General features: G+C 42.8%; 1 protein-coding gene across 6 annotated transcripts; it reads left to right on the forward strand.

The window, feature by feature from the left end:
- The first annotated feature begins 1,705 nt into the window (after positions 1-1,705).
- Positions 1,706-12,741, forward strand: MTERF1 (mitochondrial transcription termination factor 1). 6 transcript variants are annotated; one of them, XM_074943383.1, is made up of 3 exons: positions 1,706-1,744; positions 6,899-7,002; positions 10,853-12,741. In XM_074943383.1, exon 3 carries the CDS (start codon positions 10,853-10,855, stop codon positions 12,050-12,052), a length of 1,200 nt encoding a protein of 399 aa, XP_074799484.1. In that variant the 5' UTR covers positions 1,706-1,744; positions 6,899-7,002; the 3' UTR covers positions 12,053-12,741. The 6 variants fall into 6 exon arrangements, with proteins under 6 accessions (XP_074799484.1, XP_074799483.1, XP_074799485.1 ...); XM_074943384.1 differs by lacking the exon at positions 1,706-1,744 and adding an exon at positions 1,825-2,104; XM_074943386.1 differs by lacking the exon at positions 1,706-1,744 and adding an exon at positions 2,230-2,757.
- Positions 12,742-20,885: the final 8,144 nt, after the last annotated feature.

The following is a 20,885-nucleotide window of genomic DNA, read 5'->3' on the forward strand; positions in this document are numbered from 1 at the left end:
CAGACCATGCTTCCTGGCAGATTAAAGTGTCCACAGCAGAATGTGAGAAGCAGAGCTGGCCCTAGACCAAATGGCATCCCAGACTAGGAGCATCTTTGATGGCCCCCTCTCCAGTTGTTAAACTTCTGAATACCATTTGAAGATTCCATGAGATTCTACAAAGGTTCAGAATAGTCTAGGTTAATGAAAAATGAATCCACATATGGAATAACTGAAACAAACATTTTATTTCCCTTTTTGTTGTTAACAAGAAAAACAGCACCCTGAGCTCGACACCCCCGAAGCCCAGCACCCCAGGCGGTCACCTGTGTCACCTGCCCTGAGAAGAGAAATTGCATGACCCAGAACTGATACCATGGCAGTGAAATCCAGAAAAGCTGTGACTCTTTTAGTAAATTCTGTAGGTGCTAACATGGAGGAGACTGTCATGTATTAAAATGTCCCCAAATAAGTCAGATAATTGAATTACTTTTGTTATGAGGATTAGTCCTAAAGCAGTGCATCACTGAGTGAGGAGGCTTTGTTTTTTTCAGTATTAAATTATTATGCTCAAAGGATAAGGCTTGACATGCCATCTCTATTAGTCCCATAAGAACTGGTAGGTATGGTTAAGTATCCAAGGCTTAGTTTTGGTACTTAGGGGGAAATTGTTCCCAATGCAGAAGAACCAGAATGGGTAATCTGCAGGATGATGTGTGTTTAGAGCCCATAAATGGGGTGCACATCCACTGCACTCTGTGGAGCTTCATGGGGGGTCCCTCCACTGCCAGTGCCCAGCAGCTATATGGGGATGGGTAGGACAAGAGGTGGGTGGGTCAGGGCCAAGCAGTGTGGGTATTCATCAGTCATTGTCCCCATATGACCACTGAAGCTACTGCAGTCCTGAGGCTGAAACAGCAGCTGCAGACACCTGCCCATTTATACCCAGGTTAGTTATCTGGCTCAGCATTGGGGTCAGGATTATCCCCCATGGATTACTAGTCCTTACTGCTCTGATAAAGAATTGGCACACTGGGCCTGTCTTTATGATCAAATTAAATAATAAAAAAAATAAAATCCTTCTCATTGTTGAATTTGTTTAAAAATACATTTGGTACCCAATGTGAGTGTGTTGATGACAACAATGCATAGGGTTGCCATCCGGGATGATCCCACCCAAGCCCATAAAACTGGACAGCTGTCAGCGTGTACTGAGCACCTTTACAGATTTCCTGGGACAGACACCTCAAAAAAGGACAATCCTGGGAAAACCTGGACAGGTGACAACCTTCTGTAACAGACATGTTAGAATCCTCACCCAGCCATTTAATGAGACTTTTGGGGGAAGAAACGGTGATGGTGCTATAGGAAGGCCAGTGGCAATGTCTCTGCTCCATATTCCATATCCTCCTGGAGAGGCTTCAGACACCTGTCATCTTTGTGAAGGTTGTTAGTAGCCCACCCTTCTTTCCTACATAGGCTACAAAAACATTGTGGACCCCCTCCCCCTCCAAATCTTAAATATAGCACAAAATAGCGCAGCACAAATTGCATGGCTATGTTATTTTATACTGCCATCTCCTGGTGCAGCAGTTCACTTTTACTAAAATGAGTGAACACAGAAATCTGGTAGGTGGCAGCACTAAAACGAAAACCAAATCCTTTTTAATATCAAGTTTTCTTCTTTACTAGCTTTGACTGTTTTCTCCTTGTTAGCTTTCAACTTTAACCTATGATGAGGAAGACTCCGGACCGCAATGTGATGGTAAATTACACGTTTTACGGTCTTATTACACTGGTTACTCAGGGAAGAGTCGTTTTACTTTCAATCTTACTGGATGGAAAACACAAATCACATACTTCTCGGCTATAGCACTTTTCACATCACTGCTAGTAGAATTCAAATTGCAAAGTGAAACAAGAAATTTAAGGAAGGAAGCTGCAGTGAAATAATTTAATTAAAAGGGGTTAGCTAGTATGTGCCGATTAAATGCTTGAAAATTACTCTTATGAAAGCGGCAAGGTTTTGGGGCTTGATTTAACAGGAAAAGGATTTGCTTTGCCCAAAAGGAAGAGTTAGCAATACTAAAGGGAAGTCAAAGTGGTGGGATTATCTGCGTACAACGTAAGGACTGATTCTGCTGTGTAAAATGCAACCAAGAGGGTTTAGAGCAGTATATTTATTTTGTCTTATAGTGGGGTTTCTAAAGATATTCAACTGTATTCATTAGTCTGAATTTTTGCTTGAAATTTGACTATTTTTTGTGTGTATTGGCAAAGGTCTCATGTCTTAGCAATGTGAAATAAGAATCCCCAAATTAGGTTTGCCAACCCTCCAGGATGGTTCCGGAGTCTCCAGGAATTAAAGATTATGTCATGTGATCAAATCTCCAAGAATTCCTCCAACCAAATTTGGCAACCCCCAGTGGATGCTTGGGAAGAGAGGTCTGGGGTGATTATTGCTTAGAATAATAGAAATAAAATAGAAATAGAAATGAGCTGTGCAATAGTATGTCCCTTGCTATTTTGGAGGAAGGTTCTTTTTCTCCTGTTACATGAGTCAGGGCAGACAATGGATATTTTTAGGGACAGAAAATATTTGTAAAAGGCATAATCTATAAAAAGAGCATTTGTTAGCAGCTGTTTGCTGGTTCAGGACCTTAGATTGCAAATTCTTCAGGATGGGGACTGCCTCTTTGTCACACACACATAGCACAATGGATCCCTGGTGCTAACTGGCACATCTGAGTCTGATTGGACTATAACTTTTAAAGGCTAGTAAGTTATTACTAATAACATTTTACTAAATTATAAAGTGATATTGTGATTGAGCATCCCTTGTAAAATAAACCTTGTCTTAATTACTATTAAATTTTAGGTTTCAGAGGAGTAGCCGTGTTAGTCTGTATCAGCAAAAACAATGAGGAGTCCTCGTGGCACCTTAGAGACTAACAAATTTATTTGGGCATAAGCTTTCGTGGGCTATAACCCACTTCATCAGATGCATGGAATGAAAAATACAGTAGGCCGGTATAAATATACAGCACATGAAAAGATGGGAGTTGCCTTTCCAAGGGGGGGGGGGTGTCAGTGCTAACAAGGCCAATTCAATCAGGGTGGATGTGGCCCATTTCCAACAGTTGACAAGAAGGGGTGAGTATCAACAGAGGGAAAATTACTTTTTGTAGTGACCCAGGCACTCACAGTCTTTATTCAGGCCTAATTTGATGGTGTCAAGTTTGCAAATTAGTGCCAGTTCTGCTGTTTCTCATTGAAGTCTGTTTTTGAAGGTTTTGTTGAAGAATGGCTACATTTAAGTCTGTTATTGAGTGTCCAGAGAGATTGAAGTGCTCTTCTACTGGTTTTTGAATGTTACAATTCTTGATGTCTGATTTGTGTCCATTTATTCTTTTGTGTAGAGACTGTCTGGTTGGCCAATGTACATGGCAGAGGGTCATTGCTGGAACATTATGGCATATATCACACTGGTAGACGTGCAAGTGAATGAGCTGCTGATGGTGTGGCTGATGTGGGTAGGTCCTATGATGGTGTCCCTTGAATAAATGTGCAGACAGATTTGGCAACGGGGCTTGTTGCAGAGATTGGTTCCTGGATTAGTGTTTCTGTTGTGTGGTGTGTAGTTGCTGGTGAGTATTTGCTTCAGGTTGGGTGGCTATCTGTAAGCAAGGACTGGCCTGTCTCCCAAGGTCTGTGAGAGTGAGGGATCATCCTTCAAGATAGGTTGTAGATCCTTGACGATGCTCGGGAGAGATTTTAGTTGGGGGCTGTAGGTTATGGCTAGTGGCGTTCTGTTACTTTCTTCGTTGGGCCTGTCCTGTAGTAGGTGACTTCTGGGTACCCTTCTAGCTCTGTCAATCTGTTTCTTCACTTCCCCAGGTGAGTATTGTAGTTTTAAGAATGCTTGATAGAGATCCTGTAGGTGTTTGTCTCTGTCTGAGGGATTGGAGCAAATGTGGTTGTATGCGGGAAAGGCGAACTGCGGCCACTGGGAGTTGCGGGCGGCCATGCCTGCGGATGGTCAATGTAAACAAACTGTCTTGCAGCCTGCCAGCGGATTATCCTGATGGGCCGCCTGCGGGCTGCAGGTTGCCCACCACTGGTCTAGACCATCCAAGAAAGGTGGCTATCCTGCCTCCTTTTGAAAACCTCCAGTGAAGAAGTTTCCACAATTTTAAATAATAGAGATTTGCTTGGTGTCATTTTTAGGGTGTTTATTCTGCTCTTCAGGCATATGTGTTACTCCTGGATGGGGAGAACAGGAGTTACACACCCTACCAGTGAGAAAATATTCCACTTCTTAAGATAGTTTTCATCTTTCTTGACTGTTTTTTCTTGCTATTGGTTTTCATCTATATACTGATCTGTTGAAGAAGGCTCCAATATGCCCTAGTGAGTCTGAGACTGTTTGATCGGTTATTCATGCAATTCCCTTTCATCAAGTGTTACTGCAGCACTTATCAGATTATTGCTAGTAGTGAACAGATTATGAAATGTAACAAGAAGAAAAGCAGTCTGCAATGAAATTATGTAATAAGACTAGTTAGCTGGTATGTCCCATTGAACTCTTGGGATTAGCTGACCTGAATCCCAATAGGGATAAAATGATTAAGGACTGCTTTTATTTTAACTAAAAGCATTGAGGTTTTGGAACTCAATTTAATGGGACAGATACTTGCTTTCGTAACCCACACTAAGGGATTGTGAATCTTTTAGTCTTCTGCTAATGGGTGGTAGAGGAAGATTAGGAGTCTACTACAGTTTCCAGCTATTGGAGTTTTTCTCAAGAAATAGAGTCTTACTCTCTTAGCCCTTTAGATACAGGATTTGAACCCTGCTGAGGGCCCAGACAGGAATGTACTTTGTCCAACAGGAAGTTAGTTTGTCTAGAGGCTAGTGGAATCCTTAGTACAATATGTCATTGAGTCAAATATTATAATTGGACTTTGAAAAGGGGTAAGATAACTTCATAAGCAGTAAAAATGATTGCACTTAGTCCAAGATATGGATTGTCAAATCTTGTTACATTGCATCAGCTGATCAGAGCATGGATGAGGAAGGTATTCCCTCTCATAATTAGCCAGGTGCTGTGGATGTGGATGAGGATAAATTGAGGTTGCCTTCCTCTTAAGTGTCAGATATTCTCTGTGGCCAGCATATTGGATTTTGATACACATGTGGTCTGATTTGTCATGGCAAATTCTTTTTCTCTGAAAATGATCTTTTGGTAGTTCACTGCTTGGGAAACACTATGTGCTATATGTTCTGGGGGTTGGTGGATTGCCGCTTGGTTGAAAAGTACAGGCTAGAACAGGATATTTATTTTTCCTTATAGTACAATTGCTGAAACAATTAGAACTATATCTGTTAGTCTGAAACTTTTACTTGATATTTATTGCACCCCTTTATTGCTGGGCTGTGTGGAAACTCTGGCTAATAAAGTTATTCCATAAGAGGGCATCCTTATCACTCTCCTTCCAAGATAACTTTTCTTTGTCAAACAAGAAATGTAATCAGTAGTTATGGTCCTGAATCTAATCTGAATTCAGTGCCTAGAATAAATTGCAATATAGAAGTGCCAGAGCCTCTAATGAATTTTTCATGGAAAAGTTCTGGATAGAACAGAAAGATTATCATCGGTATTTAGCTAAGGAACTCTGGGGTTTGGCTATTGTACTATTGTCCAAATGACCAAAAAACCATTTTATAGCGTCCCAGATTCAAAGTGGCACCTGTGTTCCACATGTTGGTAGAAATGTAGGGCCTGATCTCAGGCCCATTAAAGTCAATGGAAAAACTCCATTTGAGTTCAACAGACTCTGGGTCAGGTTCTTAAAGCTGTATTCTGTTATTACTGCAGACTTACTGTGGGTTTCTTATAAAATTGATTATTATGAGCCATATTGTAGCCTGTCCTGTGTGTTGGCGTTGGCACAAGGGAGTAAGGAGGAGTAAAACAACTTTCAGAGTAGCAGCCATGTTAGTCTGTATTCGCAAAAAGAAAAGGAGTACTTGTGGCACCTTAGAGACTAACCAATTTATTTGAGCATAAGCTTTCGTGGGCTACAGCTCACTTCATCAAGTGAGCTGTAGCTCACGAAAGCTTATGCTCAAATAAATTGGTTAGTCTCTAAGGTGCCACTAGTACTCCTTTTCTTTTTGTAAAACAACCTTGAACCACATCTTCCAGCATACTAGAGGGTAGCATGCTCCACAGAGCCACTACATTCCCATGTAATATACATGATGAGAAGGGACCATTGTGATAATCTAGTCTGACCTTTTGTATAACACAGGCCATAGAACTTCCCCAAAATAATTCCTAGAGCAGATCGTTTAGAAAAAAAACATCCAAGCTTGATTTAAAAATTGTCAGTGATGGAGAATGCACCTTGACCCTTGGTAAATTGTTCCAATGGTTAATGACTCTCACCATGAAAAATGTACACCTTATTTCCAGACTGAATGTATCTAGTTTCAACTTCCAGCCATTGGATCATATTATACCTTTTGCAGCTAGACTGAAGAGCCCATTATTAAATATTTGTTCCCTATGTAGATACTTTTGGACTGTGATTGTCACCGCTTAACCTTCTCTTTGTTAAGAAAAATAGATTGAGTTTTTGAATCTGTCACTATTAAGCATGTTTTCTAATCCTCTAATCATTGTCTCTGAATCTCACTGCTGGGCTACTCCACAGGCAACAAAACAAGTCATTGCCCGTTGGTTGGATCCAGACTATAATGTGATGATCTTGCTCCATGTAACGGAGGCTCACAAGCCGCTTACTGCTTGAGCTACTGACTTCATATTTACTGTTGTTTTAAGAATTGGCTTGGATTGTTAATCTGCGTAACATTGTCTGACAGTTTGATTTACATTTTTTTCTTCCTCCTGCAGTGAGTGGAAAAGGATTTATATATGTGTGACCCAGATACTAAAAAATAAACAATAGGTTGTTTGCACATACTCAAGGTGTTAATGCTGGACCACTACTATTAAAGGTGAGTCAGGCTTTCCAGTCTAAATTCACTTTTGTATTTTTAACTATATTAGATTCAGATGTCAAAACCACTATTTATGGCAGTTTGAATTAAAACCAACTTGATGCCTTCTAAGAGGGAAGAAATTGATGGAGGAAATGCAAAGGGGAAGAGAAAGAGAAGTGGAATAGTAAGGAGAGAAGGGAAGAGGAAGGTAGAGGAAAGGGAAATATTTTTTTGCTGAGGAAGTGTTGGACCAAGTTGTGAAAGCAGGGGACGAAAAGTAAGGACTCCTGGATTCTTTTCATAGCTCTCCTTTAACTTCTTGTGTGGCCTTGGACAAATCAGTCATCCTGTTTGTACATCAGTTTACTTAGATGTAAAACTGATGTAGAAATACTTATCTCACAGGGGTGTGGTAAGGCAAAATTTCTGTTTAAGAGCTTTTTGTGCATCCAGTAAAAGGCACCAGGTAAGTACAAAATATTACTATTTATGATTGCTTTCTAGTACTCTATTTGTTTTTTTGTTTTTGTTCTCAGCTGATCATCTAAGTAGTCTTTAAAAGTCAGCCAATCAATTGTGGAGGTATGGGAAGCTATGAAAGGAATAGCTTTCTTTAAAGGGTGGTTACCTTCAGTGTTCTCTGACCGTCACTTTGTTTTTAAAAGAAGTTTAGGGACAGTTACAGCCCCAAATATGCCAAGTTATATGTATGAGTTTTAAGGTCCCCTCTGAGGAGTTCTGTTGCTGCTGTGAGGGAGTATTTGAGAGCTCCTCTCAGACAACAGATTGTGTTGGGGGTTGGGCTTTTGGAGGAGGAAAGAAAAGGAAGCCCAGCTTCTGAATGTCAACTCTGTAGCTGCTATGGAGCATCCTGCATAAATCCTGCTTTAATCCCCCTGCATTAATGAAGGAGGCATCTGAGATAGCAGAGGAGTGGAGAGCTCTACTCCTTTCCATAACTGGTGTGGGGGAACAAGCAATGGCTGCGGTGATAGTGTGTGGGAGGTGGAGTAGGTTATGGCTGTTTTGACAGCTGCTAGAAACCAGCCACCCAGGCTGTGATCTTCCCTAGAGCTGCCCCAGCGGTTCCCTTTTCCTTGTTAAAGCATCCCTTTGAAAGACATGAGCCTTTCCGTAATCGGCAGCCAATCAGCCATAGCACAGTGGGGAACACTGCCAGAGGTCCCTAATCCTCTTCTGGGCCTCCCTTGGAACTGGGTGAAAGAGTTAAGGAATGGCATTAGTGCTTCTCCTGCCCACTCCCATTGTTAAGACAGGACTTTGGGTGCAGGATGTTTGGTCCTTCTCCTTTTCCCCAGTTGGCTCTAGGAGCCTCTGGGCTGCTTGGTAGGAAAGGAGAGCTGAGCAGACTTGACTTATGACCTCTCTCCTTTCTCTGTGGTGCTTTAAATGCCTACCCAGGTAGGGAGAGAAAAAACCACTGGGAAAACCTGCCTTCAGCAAGGGAAGTGGGGAGATGCAGGTCTGCATGGCTGGTTTCCAGCCCAAGTGAAATCAGACATGGCTCTCCGTGTCCACCTTCACTTTCTCCTATTCCTTTGCAGTGGCTGGCACTTTTTTTGTTTTTTCGAGGGAGAAAAAGGTTTCTTGTTCTGTCTCAGGGATGAGGCATAATGTCTACAACATTATAGTTACAGTGTGGGGCATGCCCACCTGTGCCCCTCCTGCCCCCTCTGCTCATTAATGCAGAATTAGAGAGAGGTTACTTGCTCCATGCTCCTTATTCAGTCCCTCCCCGCCATTATTTTTGGAGGACACAGCTGTCTGCTCTACTGCTATCTCTGGGTGGCGTGATGGTGTCTGTCCTTCCCTTCTCCCGTTGTTGATGCAGGATGTTGGTAGGAGTGCTTGATCCTTTCCCTACTCTAGGGGCTCTGGTGATGTTCCCCATTGCACCACGGCTGCTGAAGAATTTTTCTTTTCAGCATTTGAAATGCTTGTTCCTTCCTGTCTCAGGAGCCCTGACCCTTGCAATAACACCTGAGAGGGAGCCCATCAGGGTTCCATGTTGGCAGCCAGAAGTGCCTGGGGAGCTCCTAACTCCCCCACCCTCCCTTATTGTAAATAAACCCATAGAAGCTACAAGTGCCGCTCACCCTTATTTATTACAAAATAAGGGTCTGGCACACGCCAACAGTTTAAGTTTTTTTAATGTAAAGATGGTTTGATTTTTAAAACTAGAAATTTGCCAGGAATGAATCCCTAATGGGGTCGGAGTCCATTTTGCTATTTTGAAAAACGTTTTGTAGCACCTGAGATTTTTAACTTTTGAAACTACCTGGTGAGCGTGCGCAGTAATGAGTTTTCATATTGTTCTTATATCAACATTTAAAACTCCCAGTTCTGATGGATAGGACAAAGGTTTAATTCACTTCAGTGGGGTGTTTGTGTCACTTGTTGAGGATTTCCAACGTGAATGTCAGGCTCTTAGTGCCATAAATAATTTTCTGAGTTGCTTGGCTTAGTTTGACTATATTGGAAGACCTAACAGCTGGGGATTTTAAATGACCAGATTTCTGAAAAGGTTCCAAGAAATGACATATATTTTGCTGAGACTCATATTGTAAGTCCTAAATCTAAAACTCCATCTTCAAGCCATGAAGGGGACACAAAAAACTTGTTCATCTTTTTTAAGTTCCATTTTTGATCAGATGACATTAAAACTTGTTACTGTACTTAGACTGTGTACAGACAATTGATTGTTTTGTTGTTTTGATTGGTTACCCAAGTGTCAGGATCAAAGTCAGCCCTTGCAATGCGTGATATCTTCTTGGCTGTAATATGCTGAACCAGAAGAGGGGCTTTCTGGATCAGGATAGTGGTGTAGTGTGTTACATGGAAGAAGCAGCTTAGAGGGTGGGGAAATAGAAGAAGCAAGGATGAAAGGAAAAAAAATACAACCAACTAACCTAGAACTCAACATGAAATTGACCAGAATACACACACAAACTTCAGCTCATGGGGGATTTGTGATTTCCAACTTCCCAACTCTTTGTGGAGAACTATTCCTTGAGAAACAGTTTCAAATATTGGCAACAATGAAAGGGGACAGAGTTGAATGTGGTGAGATGTCAGGGTTTTGCAAACTTTTCCTGCTGAGTCCTCACTTTGGGTGAGATTCTCACTCCTGCACCAATCGTTCTATGCTGAATAAAAGGACCAGAGTACAATAGTATAAAGGGGCCTAAAAACCCAGGTCTAGCTGGGGGAGAGCTCCTTTGGAACAGGAGCTGGGGGAGAGAGCTGTAGGCTGTCCTCCTAGGACCCTTCTCAAGCCCATGTGTAGGGGGTGTGCTGGGGAAATGGCTGCGGCTGGGAGAGGAGTGTTTGGAGTGAGGCATGTGGGAAATTCTGGGCAGCACTACTGCCCAGGGAGTCTGCCATAATGCAGACAGACCTCCAGGGCTTCCTGAAATATGACGGGGGAGGGGGACCCTTCAGCCACCAGAGCAGTCCAGAATCGGGAGCGTGCAAAGGTGGTTTAAAGTTACCCTAGCTTCCCACCTGGGCTGTCTGTACCATGCCTCTTAAGAGATGGAAGCCTGAATCTTAATCCTTTAATGTAACTGAATATTTTATTCTGGTTTCATGGTAGTAATCCTGTACACTTCTGTTCACCTCCATCCAGAATTTTAAATGAATGAATTTTAAACAATTTATTGAATTTGCTAATTTATAGGGGTTTTTTAAGCTATATCTTTTAACTAAATAATTAGATATTCCTACTTGGGCAGATTTTGTTTTTATTTTTTTTTAAGCTCTAACTATTTAAACAAATCCACCCATGTTCTTCATTTAGTGTCCAGTAGCTGTGCATAATGACTGTTTGTTTTCTTCCCCTCAGATGATAAACAGTGGACATACAATACTACAAAGATATTTGCAGCAGCTGATCCCTGTGGCAGCCAGGGGACTGTTGCGCATGAAAAACTCACATCTTCACAATATGAATTGTTTCTGGCTGATTAGATTTTCTGCAGAGATTGCACTCAGACCTGTGTCTTCTAGGCACTTCTGTCTGAAGATAGAGAGTGCTGATGCAGAGTCATGCCAGGAGAATGGCATTCTAGTAAACAATCTGGCATGCATGGGAGTGGATGTCAAAATGGCAAGAAGGCGACAACCTGGAGTTCTGAAGAAGCTGATCACAAATGAAGAGGGCCTCAAAAAGTTTCTGCAAAGCAAAGGGGCTACTAATGAAATCATTGCTAGCATCATCTCACGTTATCCACGGGCCATCACGCGTTCCCATGAGTCTCTTGAAAAACGTTGGGAACTTTGGAGAAGTATTTTGATGACTGACTTGGAAATTGTAAATATTCTGGGACGTTCCCCTGAGTCCTTCTTTCGTTCCAGTAATAACATGAATATGGAGAAAAATATTACATTTTTCTGTTCTCTTGGGCTAACCTCTAAACACCTTAGCAATATGTTGACCAGAGCACCACGGGCGTTTTCTAACAGAGTGGAGCTGAATAAGCAGATGACTGACCTCCTGCATGAAATCTGTTTATCTTTAGGTGGTGAAAACCCAAATGGTTTTGTGAAGCACATAATTTCTAAAAATGTTTTCATCCTCCTGCGGAGCAGCAAGCAAGTGAGTGCAAACATTGAGTTCCTGCAGTCATCTTTCCATCTGAGGAATGAGGAATTACTAGCTCTGCTCCATGGCACTGGAGCTGACATTTTGGACTTATCTAATGAATATATAAAAAAAAACTTTACAAATGCTAAAGAGAAGCTGTTATCTCTTGGGTGCACTGAAAGAGATGTGGATAGATTTTTCATTAGGTATCCACGAGTGCTCTTTCTTTCAGCCAAGACCCTCAGTGATAAAATAGATTGCCTCTTGCAAGCAAAGATTCACATTAAACAAATAGCTGAAACTTCTCGCGTTCTGGATGTAAGTATCAGTACTGTAAGAAGCAGAGTCAAGGAACTGGAAAAAACTAGTTATGACTTCAAAACCTATGGAATTGGCATCCTTACTTTAAGTAAAAAGAGATTTGAAGCTAAATTGGAAAAATTACATAGTGCATGGTGATTAACCAAGAGGACAGCATCCATTCTGTGAGAACACAGGGTCAGATTTTGAAATTAAAAAAACTTGAAAAAGGGTCCTGTTTTGTTATTTTGAAACTTATTTCAAAATCGTTTGTGGTTACTTAGTACTGCTTATTTAGGATAAGTAAATTCTCAGCTATCACTAGCGGGGTGGTATGGGGTGACCAGGAGACCCGTTTAGTGTCTTGCTGTGAAGGTAGTGGATCACAGATATTGAAAAGAGTGGGACTGTTTAGAGAGGACTCCAGTTGGAGGAGATATTAGAGATATGCAGAATAATGAATGGTACAGAGAAGATAAGTCAGTCAGGTATACTATTTGCCCTTTCTTCCACACAAAAGCAAGGGATCATTCATACCCTTGATTCTGGAACTGGCTTAGCACAGGCAAACCATTGCATCCATTTGGAGCCCCATTGAAGCCCTTGCAGGAGCCAGTTGTTGGACTGGGGTATTCTATTATTTCTTTACATTGTTTCATCTTATCACAGATAAGTAAGATCTAGGAGCCTGTGACCTTGAGAAATGCATTGAAAGGTCTGTTGATAAGGGTTGGCATAGATGTAGTCTTTATGATAGAAGCATGTCCCCATAAGCCTATAAAATCTAATAATATGAAGAGCTGGCTTAAATCTAACAGGCACACTTAGAAGGGCAGTTGGTAAAGGGATGTGACATCAAAGTATTGTCCACAGCTGGTGACAGATGATTTGGTGACAGATGATTCATTAAATGCTACAGAAGTCTCTCAGATGAGGACAAATGTACTTGGCATTTGCAAATCATAGATACTTTAAGGAGGTAGCTCCTAAATGCAGACAACTAACATGACATTATTCCTTGAAGCATAATACAAACTGCTTTTGATTTTAAGAACAGGTAATTCTGTTTATTTCAAGTGTATAATGACACATTTTCCCCACCTAATTACATGATCTAAGGATTTCTGTATATTTACATATGTATGTTTTTATGTTTCTTACCCTTTGATCACACATCTAGTCCTCTTGCTTTAATTAGGTATAAGTGTCTATTTTTTTCACTCCCTCCTTTGCAGGAGGAGGGTGAAGTCAAAGAACTTGGATCCTAAGTCTGAAGTCTAAGCAAAACTTTGGTAGGTACCTGCTTGTGTTTGCAGGTTTTGGGACTTAAATATGATCTTGAATTCTCAGGATCCTGGGAAATGTACATTTTATCTGAGTATACATTTAAATGTTTAGAAGAGAAGCATTACTTACTGAGTAGATTTGCAGCAGAGAGATGCTCAGACTTGCGTCTTCTAGGCATTTCTGTCTGAAGATAACGTGCTGATGCAGAGTAATGTCAGGAGAATGGCATGCATGGGAGTGGATGTCAGAATGGCAAGAAGGTGACAACCCAGAGTTCTGAACAGCCAGGACAGGTTAGGCATTTTAAAACTCACTACTCAAAGATTTAAATTTAAGTGTAAGAGAGAAATAAAAATTATGAAATGCATAGACCAGTCAAAAAACTAAAATAACACACTTTTAAAGAATAAAATTACAGAGAATATATATGCATTGCAGGAAGTACCAAGAAGTAACAACAACAACAATACAAGTATGTGTTGGGAGGGGAGTGGGAAATACTGTGTGTGTGTGACACAGAGACAGTGTATGTGCTGGCTGCTGGGGAAGTTTCTGAGAGATGCTGTACACTGTCTCTTTAAGGCATTCACTGAAAGCTGTCCCGATCTGTGGAGATGGGGTACCTGGGGATGCGGAGAGACTGTGTGAGATTGTGTGTGTGTGTGAGTGAGAGAGAGATTGTGTGAGCTGGCTGCTAGGGAAGTCTGTGAGAGACCATGCGCTGTCTCTTTAAGGTACTCACTCACTCACTCACCCAGAAGGCTCATTCAGACCACAGCAGCTCTCTCCTGCTCAAGTCCTGAGCCCTCTCCCCTGCTCTGTGGAGATGGGGTACAGGGGCTGGGGAAGGGGGCACCCTGACAGCACCCCCTCTACCTCTGCTCTGCACAGTCAGCAGGAGGGTCCCGGGAGCAGCTGCGGGGGGAACACACCTGAACACACTCTGCCAGATGTGCGTGGCTCTGCTAATCAAGTGCGTGGCATTTGAATCACTTGGAGGGAACACAGCCACTGACTGTCTCCCATACAATAGCTTGAACAGGAGAAGCCTGTGGATGCTTGGGGCACCTTTTGGATGGTGAACAGAAGAGGTACGAGCAGGTGGTCCCAGTGTTGGGAGATCAGTGACTACAAACTTCGTCAGCATGTTCTTTAATGTCTCGTTGAACCATTCCACCAATCTGTTGGTTTGAGGGTGGTATACAGACATTTTCAAAGACTTGACCCATAGCAGGCTAAAAAGCTCTTTTGCTAATTGTGAGGTGAAGTTGGTTTCCTGATCCCTTAGCATCTCCTTGGGGATCCCCACACAGGAAAAAACCTTCAGGAGCTCACTGGTGATGACAGCTGTAGTTGGTCAGAGAAGGATGCTTCGGGGTATAGGGTGGCATAATCTAGGATCACCAGGATGTGTTTGTTCCTAGCTGCAGACTTTTCTAACGGGCCCACCAGGTCCACGGCTGTCCTTTTCAAAGGGCACCCCTATGATGAGTAGTGGTACCAGAGGGGCCTTTGGAATCTTTTTCTGACCTGTCCACTGGCACTTGGGGATGAGTGCAACTTTAAGTGGATGCTCAGCCAGTGGAACCATATAGTCACTCTGTTGCATGTCTCGTGTCTTTTCTCTCACCAAGTGGCCTCTGCATGGTATTGGATGGGCCAGTTGGAATACCCACCTTTGGAACTTCCTGGGAACTACCAGCTGGATTCCCACTTCTCCCTGTCTTGGAATCTTTCATGGCCTGGTATGTCTTTCCTCAAGCAGTTCAAAATGGAGCCACCATTTCAAGAGCTGAGAGTCTAGTACTGTGCTGTCCACATGGGCAATCTGTTCATAAACCTGACCCAAGGTTGGGTCATTGTATTTCTACGAAGTCCGGTCTCACCTGCCAGTACGTCCACATTGAAGGGCGATGGTAGACCTTACTGCTCTGGTTTGGCACTGATGAGTGGTCATTGTACCCTCCCTCACTGGGACTGGGTATCCCGGTTCCCTGGGACCCGTTTAGCTGGATTTGGGGGTTGGTAGTATGTGGTCCCTGGGGCTTTCTGGTCTGGTCTTTGGTGTTTCTGCTTTGGACCCAAGGGAGGCTAGTTCTTTGCCAGCCCAACGGCTTCTGCAAGCATTTTGAGACAGTGCCTCACCACGCATTCACACCCACCTCATCCATGGGGAGGATCTGCGTGAAGTACTCCATGACAACCTTCTCCAGCACCTGAACCCCAGTGCAGCCCTCTGTCTAGAGCCACTTCCAGCAGTGTTCTTTCAGATTCTAGGTGACAGCTTTGGGCTGAGCCCCAAGCAGGAATTCAAAGAAACAGAACTCCTGCTGGTGGGTTATGGGAGATACATTCAGGATATCCAGGACAGCTGCCTTGATGTGGGTGTAATCCTAAACAGCCACCGCAACGAGGCCCTAGTATGTGGCCTGGGCCTGGGCCCTCAAGTAGAGGGCTAGTGGTGACTTTCTTGACCATGACGAGGAATGCCTCTGGGTTGTTCCTGGGCCCCATCTTTGTCAGTTTAACCAGCTTGAATGGCATTGGGACGGGACTTCCCTTTTCATTGGTGAGACTTGCTGCTGACCTAGATGGCTGTAGGAGCACCGTCATCTGCTGGATGAGCCACTGCTGCTGTTCCTGCTGCTGCACCATCATTTCTTTAATCAGCTGCTGCTGTTGGATGCTGGATGGTGAGCTGCTGGAGCAGTTGGTTCTGCTAGTGCTGTTGTTTGGCTGCTGCTATTGTTGGTTTTCTAAGACCAATGTCAGCAACTTCTCAAAATCCATTTTTGCCTCTCCCCACTCCTCCCTGTCTCTCTCTCTCTCTGGCCTACTTTCAAGACTTCGGACTCTGCTGCCCGTATTCTCCGCCACATAGGATAGGGGGCTTGGAGGGCTGGGCAGCCTAGTGGTTAGCATGCGTAACTTTCAGCCTCTTGCTCCTCTGTCTGGGTGGAAGAAGTGCCTGTTCCTGATCTTAAGCAGGGAATCTTTGACTTTCCACCTGCTTCTGGGCCTCAGCTCCCAGACCTGGGCCCTTTCTTGCTACTGGGTCCCAGCCCAGAGTCCTGGTGAAAAGCAGAACTGGCATGGTCCTCTCTGCAGCAAGTCCAAGTTTGCTTTGCTAGGCTACTTCCTACCAGTAGGTCCCTTCAATTTGGGGCATGGCCCCTATAGTCCAACCAGTCAGTAGCTCAGCAAAGAAAGAATCCAAAGAAGCAGGGCCTTGCTGGACCTACAAGTTCTCAGAGGAGGCGGAGGTGGCTAAAGAAGGCATTACCTGGGGGTCTTACCCGCTCCATGGTCCCCTCACAGGCTCAATCTTCTGTCTGGCTTCCTGGAGAAGGATTCTTCTGACTTGCAGTCTGTCCACAACCATTTTCCTGGACTTCTTAGCTCCCCTTTAACCCACTCCTCCAGTTGGAGCACGCTCTGCAAGCCTGGAGTTGGGGTGGCTGCCTGGGCCCAGTATTGCCTTTTAATCCTTCAGGTCCAGTGTGGAGTTTGTATACCCCATCATAGGAACAGTAAAACTTTTGGGCCTAATCCTTTTGAGCTCAATGGCAGGATTTCAGTATAAAAAATATAGGATTGGATTGCTGCTGTTTGACAGAGTGCTTTAGTCTTGTTTTGGTTTTGACATATTTTTGGCTCAAAACGGTTATGGTTGGAAGGTAAGCCCTGGTTTAGACTGGGGAGTGTAACAGGGCCTTGCAGGGCCCCCCTTGGTCCTGCCTCTGCTCTGCTCCAAAAATCATGCAGAGGCCTTTTGGCTCAGCAGTCACAGGTGCAGTTTATTTACAGGGAACAATTCCCACCACCTTCTCACCACATACAGCGTGGGGGTTTCAGCCTTAGGGACTGCTCAGTCTCTGCGGCCAAGAAAGAAGGGCTACCACTCTCTGGCATCCCTACCCTGAGGCTTTTCTGCAGCCCCAGGCTAATTAGGCTGGCAGCTGTTTCCCCTTTGCCAATGAGGTGCAGGTTTCTCTAAGCAGCTCTAGTCTAACTCCATTAATGGGAGCTGGCATGGCAGAGGGCTGGCTCAGGAGTCCCAGCCCAGCACCCTGTCACAGGAAGTCAGAACTCTTTGGCATAAGGGAATTTTTTGTCCTTAGCTCCTTATTTAAAGGGGCAGGTGATAAGCCATATGCAGCAAAATGCATCATCATTCCTCTGAAATAAACAATTATTTGTCTTTAAAATCAAAGGTAATCTCTCTTTGCTGTACAGTCTGATATTGCCTTGGGAGGGCACCCCCAAAAAGTCACCAGAAATTGTAACTTTATTTCTGCTGATGTTATTTTCAGTGATGGATTTAGAAAATGGAGTTCTTAAAGATCAACAGGGCAGGGTGTAAATATCTGGCAATTTCAGTAGCTTTTATGCCATGCATTTGTTTTTCTTTACTGTTAACATGTTGTATCATTTATCAAGATAAATTAGTATAGGCCATGCTTTTAAAATGGTGTAAAATAATAATCTTAATGGCTCTAATAACAACTTCAGATTGATGCTGGAAAACAGATACTCCAAAATGTCAAACTGAATATTTATTTTTTGGCTCAGATATAAGTTAAAGTAAATGCTGCTTTTGTATGAAATGTCTTTGACTGTCAATGGAAGAATTGTAACACATTTACTGAGAACAAAAATTGGAATGAAACATGGTAGAGTAGAACAGCAGTTATTTCCTTTTTGCCAATCAGAGTGAATTAAAATAATAAATCATTAGGACAATAAAGGAAGATAGTTTGAAAGGGGGCTTAGTTACAAGTAGGTATACTTCAATGAAAGAGATTTACAAAAATGATAGGTTCACATATAGCTCACTGATGACCTAGAATTTCCATTAAATACTGTGTTTTCTTTCCATTTTAGTGATAAAGGGGGTAAAACATAAAACCTTGGTTCTTTTTTTTTATTAATGTGTATGTTAAAATAGAAACTTTATGAAGGCAAAGCAAAGAGGTAATAGTTGTTAAATGGAAAAATAACTGGCAATCAGTAACTACAATGGCCAAAAGCCACTTTTGTTTAAAGTTGTCAGAGAATCATAGGATGGAAGCCTTTGGGGAATAATTCATGTTATAATATATTGCTACTAATTACTGGATTTGTGAAGTGCCCACCTTCATTTGTGAGATACAGAAGATTGTGGGTCACATTTATCCATGGTGAGACCATCAGTGTTATTGCACCAGTGATGAGCTTGACCTTCTGAACCCTGTAAAAATTCTGAAAACAGTAGTATGTGAAATGATTGATGAAAAGCTTTGTTGTATTGCGACTGTATTAACTTGTTCAACACTTTTTGCTGAATAAGGGAAAGTTAACCTGTAATTCTGCTTCTTTGAAGATACTATACTTGCAGGATTCCAACTCTTGGGCCTCAACTTCCTTGTGCAAGACAGATAGGACTTATCCAAACTCTGAGGTTTTTTGACCCACTGAAACACTTGAGAGCCGAATGAAAGCTCTTCTTCTATGCTCCATTCTAGCTGTCACTGCTTCCTCTCAGTTTAGAACCTTCTCAGGAAGTTCCTGAATGTGGAGGAAGCAAGAACTTTCCTTTAAATAAATAAAACAAAACCCCAGCACAAATCTCAAATGTAAATTCTCCAAAAGTCACAAGATACCAGCCATCCTGAGGGCTGATATAATAGAAAAGCTTGACCTCAACATACTGTCTTAGAACAGAATCCCAAACTCTAAAAGAAGATGAGCACATAAGAATCCTGCGTGCTGATATTGTGAAAGAAGCAGAATTACAGTGAAGGATGTACGTAAGCCTGTCTATATGATATGACCATAACTTTGTTTTAGAATCAGGGAGCTGGAAACCTTTCACATCAAACACTGTTCCTGTGGAACCCTACCTTCTAGAAACCTGTCAGTTGGTAGAGATCTTTCACACTGCAGAAAAGCGAGCCAGCCTATCTTCTACGTGAACATTTGTAACTAGAATCTCAACTTGATCAGATTGGCTCTGTCAACCACTTGCAAGATAGAAACCATATGTGAGCAGTTTATAGATTTACTCAGTTTGTTCTGGACCACTTCTAGTATAGGTTTTGGAAGATTTTTTCGTGCACATTCATCGCTCTTGTGCAGCTCAAACTCAGTCTCCAAGTGAATAAAACAGCACAAGGCCTTGACAGAGGTGTTGCCAGTACTGCCATAGAACTGTGTATTACAGAACGGTTTGAATGAATTTGTTTACTGAAGTGGTATGGAAAATGTGTTGCTCTGAAAATCATATTGTTGAGTCAGCGCCAAGATGATGCCAGTGCCTCCTAAATAGTGAGAGTACGCTCCTGTTTATCCAAATGGCCTGAAAGATGTCCAAAACTTTTGGATAACTGGGTGTCTGGTTAAGGGGAAGTGCTATTTTGAGCTGCAGTTTCACAAGCATAGTGGCCCCTTCATGTAGCTCTGTTAATTGTATTCTAATAACATCTCAACTATCCTCTTAAGACCTGTTAGGGCTAATCAACATCTTTATATGGATTAGAATTTAGAGGCTAATTAAGAAATTATTAGTGGGTGACTCATGAACATAGGGCTACACGGGGGAGGAGGAACACACTGTGATTTCAAATAACTAGTATTTTGGGTTAAGAGAATTTGGATAAACAGAACTGTACTGTATAGCCTAGAGCACATGAATAGGTTCAAGTATGAAGAAGCACACATTCTTGGGTTCCTGGAAAAAAAGTAACATATTAAAGGATAGGAACCCCTCCCTAAAGCTGTCTAGAGCAAGTAGGGAAACAACCTCCTTCAGAGAGTGTCTATACTTTTTGGGGGGTGAAGGATGGAGGGCTGGTATTAGGCTCCTGCATTCTTTGTTGTATCAAACTCTACAGTCAATGTTGTGTGGCGATCTAGCAGCTGGGCCACTAAGGAACCACAATCAACAAAAATGGGGCTCCTGGCCTTTCCTCTGTTGTAGAACCCAAACATTTTCACAATGCTAGATGGTGTGAACTTGGGTTCAGTTAGACAAATATGACCCCAAAATTTCACCAGGGTCTAAGCGCATTGAGAGGGGGCAGCTGAAAACTGGTTTAATTACTTGTTGCTGGTTTAGTTGGTCCTGTGAACCAAGGGTTCTAGGCTACATTATGCTTTTGACATTAGAGTGGACTGAGCTCAGGAACCATGCTCATTTGCATGTTATCCTAGTTCTTGACGTTCAAGTTCATGGGGCTCTCAATGAATCAGGAGCTTGGGTTGTAAGGAGGGATGATCTTGCTTAAACTGATGACAGGGACAGTATCCTGAGATGAATTGCACTGCAGAGATCTGACAAATCAAGTGTTTATACCACATTATGGTTTTAATACCATGGGAACTGGCAGGTATTGCCACACGCATTGGGAAAACCATTGCCCCAAAAGTCCCTTCTCTAAATCCCCCTGTCAACAAGCATGACGCTCCCCCAGCCCCCCTAATGCATTGTGCTGCAGAGATACTGGCTGCCATCAGATGACTGTGTGTTTAGTGGAGATCCTGAAGATCATATAAACCAGGGGTGGCCAACCTGTGGCTCCGGAGCCGCATGCAGCTCCTCAGAAGTTAATATGCGGCTCCTTGTATAGGCACCGACTCCAAGGCTGGAGCTACAGGCTCCAACTTTCCAATGTGCCAGGGGGTACTCACTGCTCAGCTCCTGGCTCTGTCCCCACTCCACCCCTTC

This window comes from Natator depressus, chromosome 2 (genome assembly GCF_965152275.1).
Source record: "Natator depressus isolate rNatDep1 chromosome 2, rNatDep2.hap1, whole genome shotgun sequence".
NCBI lineage: Eukaryota > Metazoa > Chordata > Testudines > Cheloniidae > Natator > Natator depressus.